The sequence below is a fragment of the Brachycentrus maculatus genome, unplaced genomic scaffold (genome assembly GCF_059751285.1).
Source record: "Brachycentrus maculatus isolate JH-2025_06_01 unplaced genomic scaffold, ASM5975128v1 h1tg000099l, whole genome shotgun sequence".
NCBI lineage: Eukaryota > Metazoa > Arthropoda > Insecta > Trichoptera > Brachycentridae > Brachycentrus > Brachycentrus maculatus.
In genome coordinates this window covers 1,420,727-1,434,474 of record NW_028280853.1, presented here as the reverse complement: position 1 = coordinate 1,434,474, position 13,748 = coordinate 1,420,727, and the positions used below count along the sequence as shown (strand labels likewise).

The following is a 13,748-nucleotide window of genomic DNA, read 5'->3' as shown; positions in this document are numbered from 1 at the left end:
TCAGAAATCAAAAATCGTCAATTTTCAGTTCTGCATGTTTTCGGAATGCCTAGAAAATGTACTATATCCCAGCAAAAAAGGCATATTTTTAACATAATATTTATCCGCTACAGGGCAGAAAATGTTGTTTTTGCATTTTGAAGAAAAGGTATTGTTTAATTATTTTTTTTAATTTACTAAACATTTTTCAAATGGAGAAAAAATCTTCAGGTTTTACCTAAAATTTTGCACAATAAAAAGTTCAATAAGTGGCTTGATATCTATTTTTAATGCGTTGTGTTATATTTCAAACTTTAAAAACGTTCTCCTGAAAAATCAAGTTTTTTTTTAAATATGACGTTCTTGAAAGGAGTAAGCGAATTATGTTTTTCAAATACTTTTTATATTTTCATTAAATAGAATTTTTAAATAAACTCTGGTATCTCTTATGAATTCTATAAGATTATTCTAAAAAAATCCTTGGATCGAAAATGGATCTCCGCCATTATCTTTGAACTAATTTACTTTTCGACGATTTTCTTTCATGCCGACAATCTATTCGTACATAGATATATATATGTGGATATTATTTACACATTTCAGTTTCTTTTATTAACCATTACATGTAAAAAAAAATATGTAAATAAGTTTTAGAAATAATCGAGCATTAATCTCTTATGTGATTAGATACCTTTTCATAACTTCTATCAAAGAAATAAAGTTTTAATGGATAAATTTTATTTAACTTCTGTGTTCCTAATGTCTAAATTATGAGGTCACATACACGACTGACGTGTACTCGTATATCACTCGTATCAAAACAGTCTCTCTTACTTCAAATCCCACATTTTTTTAAAAAAAATGAGGTTTTAGTTTATCCTTAATAACTATCCTTGTGATTTCCTCACACAGTAATACAAAAGGCACCACATATCGCTCACTCTTTTCAACAACGTCATATATAAAAAAAAAACTTGATTTTTCAGGAGATCGTTTTTAATGTTTAAAAATGCAATGAAATGTATTAAAAATAAATATCAAGCCACTTATTGAACTTTTTACTGTGCAACAAATATTTTTAGGTAAAACCTGAATGTTTTTTCTCCATTTGAAAAATATTTACTTTATTCAAAAAAAATATTAAACAATACCTTTTCTTCAAAATGCAAAACAACACTTTCTGCCCTATTGCGGGTAAATATTAAGCTTAAAATATGCCGCTTCTGCTGGGACATAGTACATTATATCGTGAATTTAATTATATTATTTTATTTTATGAGATACTTGGTATTATTTTGTATTGAGGGATATGATATTAAAATTATTGTTTTAGGATTTGCCGCCAGGGAATTGTGTGCTCGTATTGAACACGCCGAGCCTAAGGTAATCATAGCAGCCAGTTGTGGAGTCGAACCGAACAAAATAGTCAGGTAACAAAATAGTCCATTATACTAAATCATGATCCAAATTCCCCAACTCGACTGCGCCACTGAGCAGATTAACTTGCTAATATGTCCCGGTATTGTAACGTAACATTACATGGCTATGTAAGATAGATAAGGCTAAACATCCATCCGTTTGTGTAAAGTACATTAGTGCACCTACACAAGAGTAAATGCGTACAATATACTTGTCCGCCTTTCTATTATACAGAGTGGCGCAAAATGAATCACCCTATCGTAAGATGTTATAATTTTTGCAAATGGCGTTGTACGTCAGTCATATTTGACGTTTGTGACCTAGACAGCTGCAGTATATAAACAAACGGGTACAAACGTGTATGAACACTGTCGACAGCCACTTGACTAATTCTGAGGCAGACTGAGGCAAATTCTAACTAACACACGAATGACATTCTTAAAACACTGCATATATACAATTTTCGAAAAATTGTGCAATATGGATTTCAATAATGGGCAGAACGGTCATCGTCGCACTAGAATATAAAATTACCACTTAAGCCAGCCAGTGCCAGGTCTTAAGCCTTGGGAAATGTACAAGTATATACGATACAAATGTCATTTGTTCTTAAAATCCTTATCCGCACCCCAATGATGCATGGGCACTACATCATATAAACGTAGTGATTTTCTTGATCGTTAACACATGAAAGAAAGGTGATCAGCCCAGGGTTATTTGGAAAAAATATTAGTGAGAGAAAAATCACTTATTTTTAAATGGGGGGAGGGCCCCCTTGGGAATCGAACCCGGGACCTTCAGAACGGTAGCCGAGCGTACTGACCATTACACTACGGAGGGAAACAGATTATTTCTACCGTAACAAAACGTTTATAAAATATTTATTACAATCACTTGATGTTGAAAACACCTGCTTTTAATTCAAGGGTCAGCGAGATCAACTCTACTAGTGTATTTTGTATGCATTGAATAAATATCGATTATTATACACTGAAAAAAAAATGTACTGCTAGCGGATATTACTTAATATCCTAGTTTGGCTTTTCGGGCCTGTATCGATTGACCCTTCAGGCCAATATTGATTGGCATTAGGGGCCTCCACTTTAATTGGTAACCTTAAAATAAAAATATTTACTCAGCTACTCACGCGTCTATTTTAAAGGCTTACCTACAGTTAGGATAGTGAGGATAGGGAAGGTAAATGTAAAAATTACATCACAAACACCCAGACAGATTGCAAATAAATATATCTTGAATTCATTTTGCAATTGTTGGAAATCGAACCCACGATGCCAGTTTCTCAGTCGAGCGTCCACCCACTACGACACAGCACCTGTAAATCTTGGCTAATGCCTTTAACAATATTAATGAAAATATGTACAACAACAACAAAGAATAAACTAATAAAAAATCATCGTTATCATCACTATTAGCGAGCAGCGAGAGAGAGAGAAACACAACATTTAAATTTATCCATTATAGCATGGAGAAGAAATTGTGAGGAAGTACAGACTTCAAGGTGGATAACAATATACAGTGAAACCTCTATCGATCGTTCCTCGAATAATCGTTTTCCCGGATGTGTCGTTTATTTCTTCTATCCCGACTTAATTTCATACTAAACTAAACCGCATCGATCGTTTCTCTATCACCATTTACCGCATTTATCGTTCGAATTAAGCTGCATATTTGATACATTTTGTCTGTTTTTTACATTATTTCCAATTTTCTTACATTCAACGGCAACGTATGGGATAGAAATTATCGAAAGCTTGTGTAACCGATAGCAGGAGAGGTCGATATTGATGAAAAGGAGCCGCTGCCTGTACCTGCATTTCCAGAAGCGTGCACACTCTTTGAAAGAAAACTTTCTACAACGCACATTCAATAACCGATCTTAAAAATGTATTCTTCTTAGACTTTTAGCCTACGAATGGTTATGCAGATTGGGAGGACGGTACCTTTACTCGGTCGTATCTATTTGCGTATTGACCTCTTAATCCTGCATTTATTGTTTTCCCGCATTCATAGTTTATTTTAATAGGTCCCTTTAAAAACGATAGATAGAGGTTTCACTGTATTAAATAAATCTATACTTTCAAAAGCATTGGCTAACATGTGAAGCCGCGTAATCAGAGAGAATATGGTATAATTTGCATTGTGTACAGTTAGTATTGTTATTTCCCTAGGTACAAGGATATTTTGGATGAAGCGTTAAGAACCTCGGAGCATCAGCCTACTCGGTGCATTATCTACCAGAGGAGGAACGTTCTATCCTGTGACCTGATCCAGGGAATGGACTGGGACTGGCAGGACGCCTTGCTGATGGACCCACATCCCTGTGTACCCGTGGAGGCTAACGAACCTATGTACATTCTTTACACTTCAGGAACAACAGGTCAGTTCAATAAACAACTAATTATTTAACAACATTTTAAGTGTGTCCAAATACTTGTTCACAAATCTAGATTGTCTCTATTATAGGAATTATTTATCATATTATTTTTTGACATCTCAACAAATATAAGAGTTTCTGCTCATTAAAAAGCTTCTTTCATATCACCAATAGATATCTCTAGTGATTCCAACTTCCAAGAATTTGAGTAGTGTGGTTGTCAATCATGGGTAGAATTGGTGACTGTTACATGTGTGTAAGAGGTTATCACTTAAATCAGCCTATGACGGTCGTAAGCTCCGTAAATTCCCAGACTCATTCCATATTCTTCATCATCTATGTTGAGATGTCAAAAAATAATATAAAAATCAATTGATCAATGCCCATATTATCTTCCCAAATGGAGATTGTAAAAATAATAAAAATAATTATTTATATTGATATCTCAACACCGATGAAGAAAGTTATGGATGATATATCTGAATATTTACAGGGCTTACTACCTATCGTAGGCTGGTTTAAGTGATCACTTTTAAAATTTCGTAAGCATATAATAAACATTGAAATGATTGGAATCGGTATTTCTAATTTTTAAAAAGACTATTCTTTAAAGAATAATCTGCAAAGCCTTTTAGAGGCTTGTCTGCATATGAGATAGTAAGGATAGGGAAGGTAAATGTGAAAATTACATCATAAACACCCAGACCAATCTAAAATAAATCTTTTTGAATTTAATTTGCACTTGGCGGGAATCGACCCCGCGATGCCCGTTTTGCAGTCGAGTGTCTACCCAACTATGCCATGGTACCTGTCCAATGTTGATATGATCATTACTTTCAACCTCAAGTTAATATAATCATTACTACTTATATTATTTCATATAAACTTGCAGATAAACCTAAAGGAATTCAGCGTCCTGTGGGAGGCCATATAGCCACTCTGGCGTGGTCCATGCGTGCCATATACGGCATGCGTGACGGAGATGTCTGGTGGTCTGCCTCAGACCTGGGCTGGGTAGTCGGCCACTCCTACATTTGCTATGGCCCACTTCTCTACGGCATTACTTCCATCATGTACGAAGGCAAGCCTGATAGAACACCCGATCCGGGTCAATACTTCAGGTAAACAAAATTATATGTACTCTTAATTTTTACACAATATTGATTTTATATATTTATTTAGTCATACGTCTACAGTAACATTTTATAAAAGTATACATGAGATACTGAATTTAATTTCCACCTGGATCAACCTAAAGAAATACATTTTCATTCAAAATAATTATGTTACGTTGGATTTACATGCATACAAATGTCTTTTTTATAACGTGATTGACAATAAAAAATAGATCATTTGAATAGTCAATTGTCCAATTAGGTATAGATTTTACTAAATAAAAATATACAAATGCACAAAATAAAATAAAATAAATGAATTTTAAAGTTTATAAGTCTCAGGTTGTAACTTAACAGCTTTAACTGTAATATTTCTTTGATACCAGAACTAGTATCAAAAGCGCAGGACTGATTTCCTTCATATAATAAGACTCATGTTAATACAGGTTTGACTCGATGCGGTGCCCTATACATTATGAGGAGCAGAAAAGGATCAGAAGAGTCTTCCTATTCTTCTTAGTGCAAGCCTTGTGGCCTGTTTTTAAAAGGGATTAGCCTCCCGTGATGTCGATTCTCAGCTGTCAATTAATCTCTTTGGTGTTCTGCCTTATGTCAGAACACAGAACCTTGTTCTGCCTCTGTCACGTACCTTGTGGTTGGCTGTGCAGTCCAATGTTGTGGAGTCTTGATGGTTCCATTCTCCTCACATGCTTTTGTCTTCTTCGTTGCTTTTCCCAACTAACGACATCTTCAATCTCGCATATTTCTCTTGTGACCAGAAGAGAAAACTGTAGAATCCGTACAGAAAATTTACGAATTTGGTTTATGTTAGTCTTATCACTGTGTAAACAATTTTGTAGCACTGTGATTTATATTTCCGGTTGATTAAATCAAAAGTCTAAGTGGCATTCTGATTTTTCCATGATAATGTTTCCAGAATCATTCACCAACATCAAGTGAACGCAATATTTACAATCCCCACAGCATTCAGAGTTATCAAGAGAGAGGATCCGGAAATGAGATTTAGCAGAAAATATTCCACTAAGACGTTAAGAAATGTCTTTGTTGCTGGAGAACACTGTGATGATGAAACTAAGGTAGGTTTTAAATTAAACAAACTTATTATCAAATATATTGATGCAGCAAAAAAGACATTTGTTACTATTTTTATGAAATTTATATAAAAATAAGGGAAATATTTAGGATTAAACTTTCAATATTAAAAATCTGAATGTTGTTTGGGCATTGATTACATGCAGAAGTTAACATTTTAACTACATAGTGTAGATAACATAAACTTTATTTCATTTTGGTTTAAAAACCAATATTTATTCATTTTCTTTTCGGTATCATTAACTTCCTGACAATACTGATTGAAAACCCGTTTCAATATGCTAAAGATAAAGAGGTTATAGTTCAAGTTATCTACATTGCATAGTTAACATGTTAACTTTTCATTATAATTCCATGACTTGATGAAAATATACTAAATCTATAATTTCCAGAGTTGGGCTGAAAAGGTGTTCAATGTTCCAATACTAAATCATTGGTGGCAAACCGAAACAGGACATGCTATCACGGCCACATGCTTGGGTCTCGGACAAGGGAAAGTCAAGCCTCCTAAATTTTCTGCAGGAACGCCAGTTCCAGGATATGATGGTAGGTTTTCTTTTTTCTTTCGGAATTACAATATATATAAATATATTTTTTCAGTATTATATATAGGGTAAAAAAGATAATGATTGGCCACACCCTTGTCAGATTTTTAGGGTGTTTTCGAGGGTAGTTTATTATTGTCAATGCTATGAATAAATGGTTACTGATTAGGAACCTAAACCAGGAGTAATAATAAATTACTATATTGTGAACACCGGGATTTAGTCTGAAAACCGGGACTGTCCCGGTCAAACCAGGACGTCTGGCAAGCCAAACTATATAACATACTTCAAATTCCAACATATTTGTTTAATATCGGATGATATTTATCTGTGAAGTCGATAGGGCCAATAACAGGTGTCAATAACTGAAATGTGCAAATACTCATTAACTAACATTAACTCACATGTTTACTTAGAAAATCAGTTTCAAAAACAGTGTGTGAGTAGTGACAAAATAATCTTTGTTATTATACAGCATACCTAAAATTCCAAGACATATATGTCTTATATCAGATGATATTTACGTGTGAAGTTGATAGTGCTAATAACAGGTGGTGGCAATGACTGAAGGATGCAAATAATGGTGGGGTTCCATTAACTCACATGTTTACTATGTTTATGCACATATTTTTAGTTCAGATTCTGCGATTGGACGGAAGTCGAGCAGATCCAAATGAACTAGGTAGAATAGCAGTACGTTTGCCACTGCCTCCCGGAACTGCTTCTACTTTATACCTCGCCGATGATCGGTTCAGACAAGTCTACTTTTCTAAATATCCAGTGAGTATTTCCACTTATAACATGAAATTGCATATTAAAAAATGCATATGACCAAGCTTGTCTGTTTGATGTTTATATATCTCCTGGGAAATTACATATAGTAATCACTATTGATATTTTATTTGTTAACCATAACAGAAGGTAAAAAATAGCACTTGTTTTATGGCGCGTCTGAACTCTTCTTCAAAAAAATTGGCACATGGCATGGTTACGGTTGGCCGCCACTGGCTTAAACTATCAGTATTTTTGTTTTTTATAATATAATTTGAAGAAGTAAATGAATGTGACAAGTAAAGTAAACTAAATGATTAAAAAATATTTCCCACACGAAATATATGTTTTAGGAAAAAATCTTTTCAAAATATTTCCTCATTACTTTTGAAAATAAAATGAATTTATCATTCTTCAGGGTTATTACGACACAATGGACGCAGGATATGCTGATGAGTACGGACACATTTACGTGACGGCAAGAGATGACGATGTAATCAATGTAGCTGGTCATCGTTTGTCCACCAGTGCATTAGAAGACGTTGTATTGGGACACCCTGATGTAGCCGATGCCACTGTGATCGGTGTACCCGAAAGCACTAAGGGGGAAATACCACTCTGCCTTTTTGTCATGAGACCAAGTGAGTTGATGACATATATTTACTAACCATACATCAGCCAATGCATACAAAAAAAATATATATATATTTATAGTTTTTCATTTCACATAAAAAAGTGATTTCATTTCTGCAGGGTGCATAAAAAAATATTTTAAAGATTCTTAAACTTATTTTAAGTTTATAATATATACAGTGGAAACTTTCATAACGAGAGTAATTCGTCCCAGAATCTTACTTTTTAAGTAAAACAGTTGTAAAAAAAATATATTTTTCCTACGGAAATTAATGTGAAATACGATAATGCGTTCCATGTCAAAAATATTTTTATTTTTAGTCTTTATTTAAACAAAATAACATAATTTTAAATAGTTTAGGAGCATAACAACCTGGAATGCTATTTCGATTCGCAAGAAACAGTAAAAAAATCTAAATAACTAGATTTTTTTTTTTTTTTTTTTTTTTAACTAGAAAGCCGTCTACAGACATTTGTTTTTGCCATCACAATTTGGGAAAAAATGTGACAGCATTATCGTTGAATAAATTTGTAGAACACATAGTCATCTCCTTATCTACCACCTGCTTCTCAATGTACGGTACAGTTTCCCATGCTTTCAGAATTTCTCTTATTACGTCAGAAGATTGTTATTTTGCTACTTCTTCCTCCTTCACTAACGCTGTGAGAGGTTCCACTGTACATATAGTAGTATAGTTTCAAAATATTATTCACCATTTAATTATTCCTACTAATTTTTATATTTCATATTATAATACCTATATTTTACATTCATTTAAGCATGTTCACCAACATTTTTAGGGTAGTCCTTTAAAATAACTTGAGAATGGATTCAAACATATAGTAGATATAACAGACTGACAGTTAATAATTTCCAGAAAAGTATTGCTATACTAACTTGGCCATTAAACATAATTCAGATTCAAATGCCAACAAAAATATTATATAATTTATATTTCAAGCAATAACTTTGTGATTTTCCGTTTTATAATTAAAATATAACTTAAAATAAAATCACTGTAACTATTTTATTATAACTTAATTATAATGTCTACCGGTTTCGAAACTAACCGCTTCTTTTTCAAGACTGATTAATACTTAATAGTATTAATCAGTCTTGAAAAAGAAGCAGTTAGCTTCGAAACCGGTAGACATTATAATTAAGTTATAATTAAATATTTTTATTGATTTTAAAACAAAGTTATATTTTAATTTTAAAATATTATAATTACAAATACATCTACGATTTCAGATGCTTTGAGAAACGAGTCCGAGATCGCACGGGAGTTGGTGTGCATGGTCAGGGAACTGATAGGTCCCATAGCCTCATTCCACAAGGCCGCCGCTGTTCCCAATCTCCCTAGAACCAGATCCGGAAAAACTCTCCGGAAGTCCATGGCCGACTTGGCGAGGAGTAAGGTGGTCAAGCTTCCGGGAACTATCGAAGATCCCACTGTCTATAAGGACATCAAGAGGGTTCTACGTGAATTAGGTTATGCGAAGAATGCACCCGATCCACAGTAAAAAAATATGCAGATATTATTTTTGTGAGATACTTTCTTTTCAAAAGCTATTTTGACTATTGAAAAACATAGTCCTATTTAGCCTGTATTCATCCAATAAATATTTTGGTTAATGCATATCAATATTTAGTGATACTGTTTCAAGTTTATAAATTAATATTAAACTATTTTTTTGAATACGCACCTTATACTATAGTATTAATATTAATCGAGATAGTGTTCATTTTGTAGAATTCCATAATAAGGCAAGAACTTATTACAGTAAACACACCCCTCTAACGTTGAGATCCCGTAAGTACCTCGTTTATCAACAGGAACGTTGTAGTGGGTTAATGTTTTTAAATTGTATTTTAATTTTAAATGACTCATTTCAGTCTTTTTCGCTGGTTAACCTTTCCGGGAGTATGGACATAAATGAACGTCGGTGCAAATTTTCCTTAAAGGAGTATCGACGTTAATGAACGTCGAAGTCCGTCTGTCATTGGTATGATGTAACTTGTACAGCAATGTCATCTGTGGATATTTGTGTGTAATTTTATCATAATTCAAAAATATTTCAAAAAGGTGTTTTTTTTTAATTATTTTAACATAATTTCTTTATTCATAAAACACCGATTCAATAAAGAAAAAAAGATCATTTAAAAAGAACCCACTCCTCAGAGAAAGTCGATCATTAATTTTTGTACTCCCGGAAAGGTTAAATAAAAATAGAATTTAAGAAATTATCTATTTACAACATTCCCTCTGATAATGCCGTACCTATTTCAACGTTATAGGGGGTTTTACTATATTAAGATTATTTATCAACATTGTATTGTAAAATAACCTTTTTAATTTGTTATACTGCCGATATTCAATGTTAAACCCACTTATGTTATACAACATGCTAAATAAAAAATATCTTAATTTCTGTGACAATTGTTACATTTTGGGGGCAATTTCATTTTGTTTATATTATACAAATACTTGAATCATTTTCTACTATCAGTAAGTTCACTGGTGTGGTTATTGCTGATAAATAATATTTTCCTATCAATCAAAGATAATTTTATGAGAACGGTCATAGTAAGATATATATGATGCATATGAAGTCCACAAACTCCTTCCAAACTATGCTGTCGACTATCATGTCTTTCGCATCCTCCAACGAATTGACAGCAGTAGACGTCCTATACTGCGGGAACCTAATGCCTTGTAAGAGGCAAACTTGATCTAGGCACTCGGGAGGCACTTGAAGTACATAGCACGGCCAAATAATATTCAAAATATTTATTAAGTCAAACAATTATTTAAAATGCCTTTAAGCAAAACTGTTGCTACAAAAATTATACTTACGTAAGTAACAATAATAATTAATTTTGAAGTAAAAAGTGTATATGCGAAATTGTGGATTTGAACATAACGTCCATTTAAAAAATCTGCATGAAAACATAACATGACCAGAAATATAGAACTCACATGTACGCATTCAGTCAGCATTTATAATACGTCAAGGTTCGCCAAAAATGTATTGTTCAGATCACTGCTTAATATGATCCCGTAAATACCTATTTCTTCAAGATAAAAATTAATTTAAGTCACTAAAACTACTTGTATTTTATATACTTGAAATCAATGTTTTTTTTTTGTTTTTTACACTTACACGAATGAAACAACGTTAAGCTTTTTAAGTTTTTTTTATCACATGAATGTAGAATTGACTAAACAAATATGTTACTGAAACATAATTTGTTATTTTAAAAATTCAAAACACATAAAATTTATGGGAAAAGGGGATATGTGTAATTTTTAAAAGTGATATTCTATATTAAATAAGCATATTACTTTGACTAAAGCAGAGTTGTTTCGGATGGGCAAGTGTTTTACTTTTTTGCAGTTAGTTTGTGCTTTGTTAATTTATTTTTATAAGTAAACAATATGTTTTGTAATACATAGTGTAGTGTTAGATTAACTATTATTATTTATCAAGTCAAAATCCATGAAATGGTGAGACACAAATCAGTACTATAATATTCTCATTTAGATGTAGATTTACTGTAGTGCAACTCCATATATTTCAATAATTTGTCAATGGTTTCCCTTCCGACTGGTAAGAAATGTTACTGTCAGGGAATATTTCTATATTTTCTTTTTATCTATTTTTCTAATTGTATAATAATTATGTAAGTTGTATTCTGTCACCAACACTCTTAAATTACACTCTGAAGATATCATGGGGGAGTGCTGGATAAAAAAAAAAGGAATCAAAGAAAGGAAAAAGAGACTGGAAAAAAATGTTGATAATACAGCATTGGTATCCTCAAGAGAACTAAATTGCAATATAGTTTAGACAGAGCACATAAAACCAGTGTTAATTTGGGATTATATACATTAAAATACTAAATTCATGGTTATAAACAACAGTAGAAAAGCTCCCATCAAATAAATATTGGAGAATTAAAAAAAAAACTAAAAACATAGAGACTATGTCGCTCACTCCTTTCAAGAACGTCATAAATCAAAAAACTTGATTTTTCAGAAGAACGTTTTTAAAGTTTAAAGTATAACGCAATGTATTAAAAATAAATATCAAGCCACTTATTGAACTTTTTACTGTGCAACAGATATTTTTAGGTGAAACCTGAAGGTTTTTTCTCTATTTGAAAAATATTTAGTATATTTAAAAAAAAAAATTAAACAATACCTTTTCATTAAATGCAAAAACAACACTTTCTGCCCTGTAGCGGGTAAATATTAAGTTAAAAATAAGCCTCTTTTGCTGGGATATAGTACATTTTCTGGGCATTCCGAAAACATGCACAACTGAAAATTGTCAATTTCTGATTTATGACGTTCTTGAAAGGAGTGAGCGATGTATGTTTATATATTTACTTAAGCGAGTAAACCAAACTTTTATAAAATGTGACCAATACTGTTCAATTGAAACATAAATATAGAATTAAGATCTTTAAAGCAAATATGCAGTTAATAATAACCTATGGGTCCGAAATATACGCAACTCCTACGATAGAGCCCATGGAAATTTGGCTCTATCACGAAATGTTGCGTATATTTCACACGGACCAAATTAAGATACTACAGAGTCTAGAAAATTCTCCTAACCTCAAACAAATGAAGTTAAGTATATGAGATAATCATCAGACACGGGAGGCAACAACTATATTACTACGGGAAATAATAATGCATGTGGAGGACATAAGAGGCATACAGAAAGGAACTCCTGGCTCCACAACATAAGAAGTGAGATCTCTCTGCCCGGGTGAAAGACCGTTCAGGATATTCCAGTATGGGAGCCAAAATTCAGCAATTAAAGAAACACCAGGCATAGACAATATTAACTAGGATTAACATAGATTTTGACACAACAGAAAATAATATTATTTTTTTAAATTTGTCTATGCATCTGCAAATACAAATTGGTACATCAAGAAAACAAAAGACATCTTAAAAATTGCAGTAATACCTCTATTGTTTTATATAATCCGATGCCTTATAAGATACCCATATGTCCTGTACATAGTGTAAACTGCCTCAAATTAGACTACAATGCATCTGACATATGTATAGGTTTGTATATCAAAGTATTCAAAATAAAGAATCGTCACTCTCTTCTGAGTTTGTTCGTATATTTGTCAATTGACTAAAGGATTGAATATGGAACACTCATATGTCTAGGTCAGTGATCATATTTACATCCCGGTATTTAATAAAAATTTAATATGTATATTACATGTATGTCTATTCCTTTTATGTTTGTTCAGATATCTTGGTACATAGTTAATAAGATTGAGTTTTGATATTGGATTTTTTTTGTGAGACTAGAAATAAAAAAGTGTAACTGTATTGTGCATATTTGTGAATATTCACAAATTTTTCGTAAGCTGAAATGCCTCAGATAACAAAACAATTGTACTTTAAAAAAAACTAATTGTCTAATTCAATGAAATTTTACAAAAACTAATATCTTTTCTATTTAATTCGATTTGTCTATTCTATTTTAAATGATTTTTATATTTGTTATGTAGAAAATATTAATTGCCATAATCATTATCAAATTCTTGATTTGTGTAAATATAACTATAATTTCAAGTAGATTACTATTTTTAACCAAAGTAATAAATAAAAAAGCACTATTTTTTAACTTTAGATATAAAAATTTGTATACATATTATCATTTTATGTAATTAGACAAGGTTGTAGAAATATTTTTAGATATTATAAAAATAAAAATAAATAAAATGGTAATAAAAAAACA

General features: G+C 32.0%; 1 protein-coding gene across 1 annotated transcript in view; it reads left to right on the top strand.

Annotated features, from left to right (window-relative positions):
• The window catches only part of LOC148310353 (acyl-CoA synthetase short-chain family member 3, mitochondrial), a 32,627-nt gene extending 18,941 nt beyond the window's left edge, over nucleotides 1–13,686 (top strand). The window contains exons 5-12 of the mRNA XM_088258594.1: nucleotides 1,313–1,409; nucleotides 3,588–3,796; nucleotides 4,686–4,914; nucleotides 5,846–6,005; nucleotides 6,414–6,567; nucleotides 7,201–7,346; nucleotides 7,756–7,978; nucleotides 9,223–13,686. Of these exons, the coding sequence (XP_088114720.1) occupies nucleotides 1,313–1,409; nucleotides 3,588–3,796; nucleotides 4,686–4,914; nucleotides 5,846–6,005; nucleotides 6,414–6,567; nucleotides 7,201–7,346; nucleotides 7,756–7,978; nucleotides 9,223–9,494 (1,490 nt within the window). The 3' untranslated portion in view covers nucleotides 9,495–13,686. The remainder of the gene's footprint in view (nucleotides 1–1,312; nucleotides 1,410–3,587; nucleotides 3,797–4,685; nucleotides 4,915–5,845; nucleotides 6,006–6,413; nucleotides 6,568–7,200; nucleotides 7,347–7,755; nucleotides 7,979–9,222) is intronic.
• The last annotated feature ends 62 nt before the right edge of the window (nucleotides 13,687–13,748 follow it).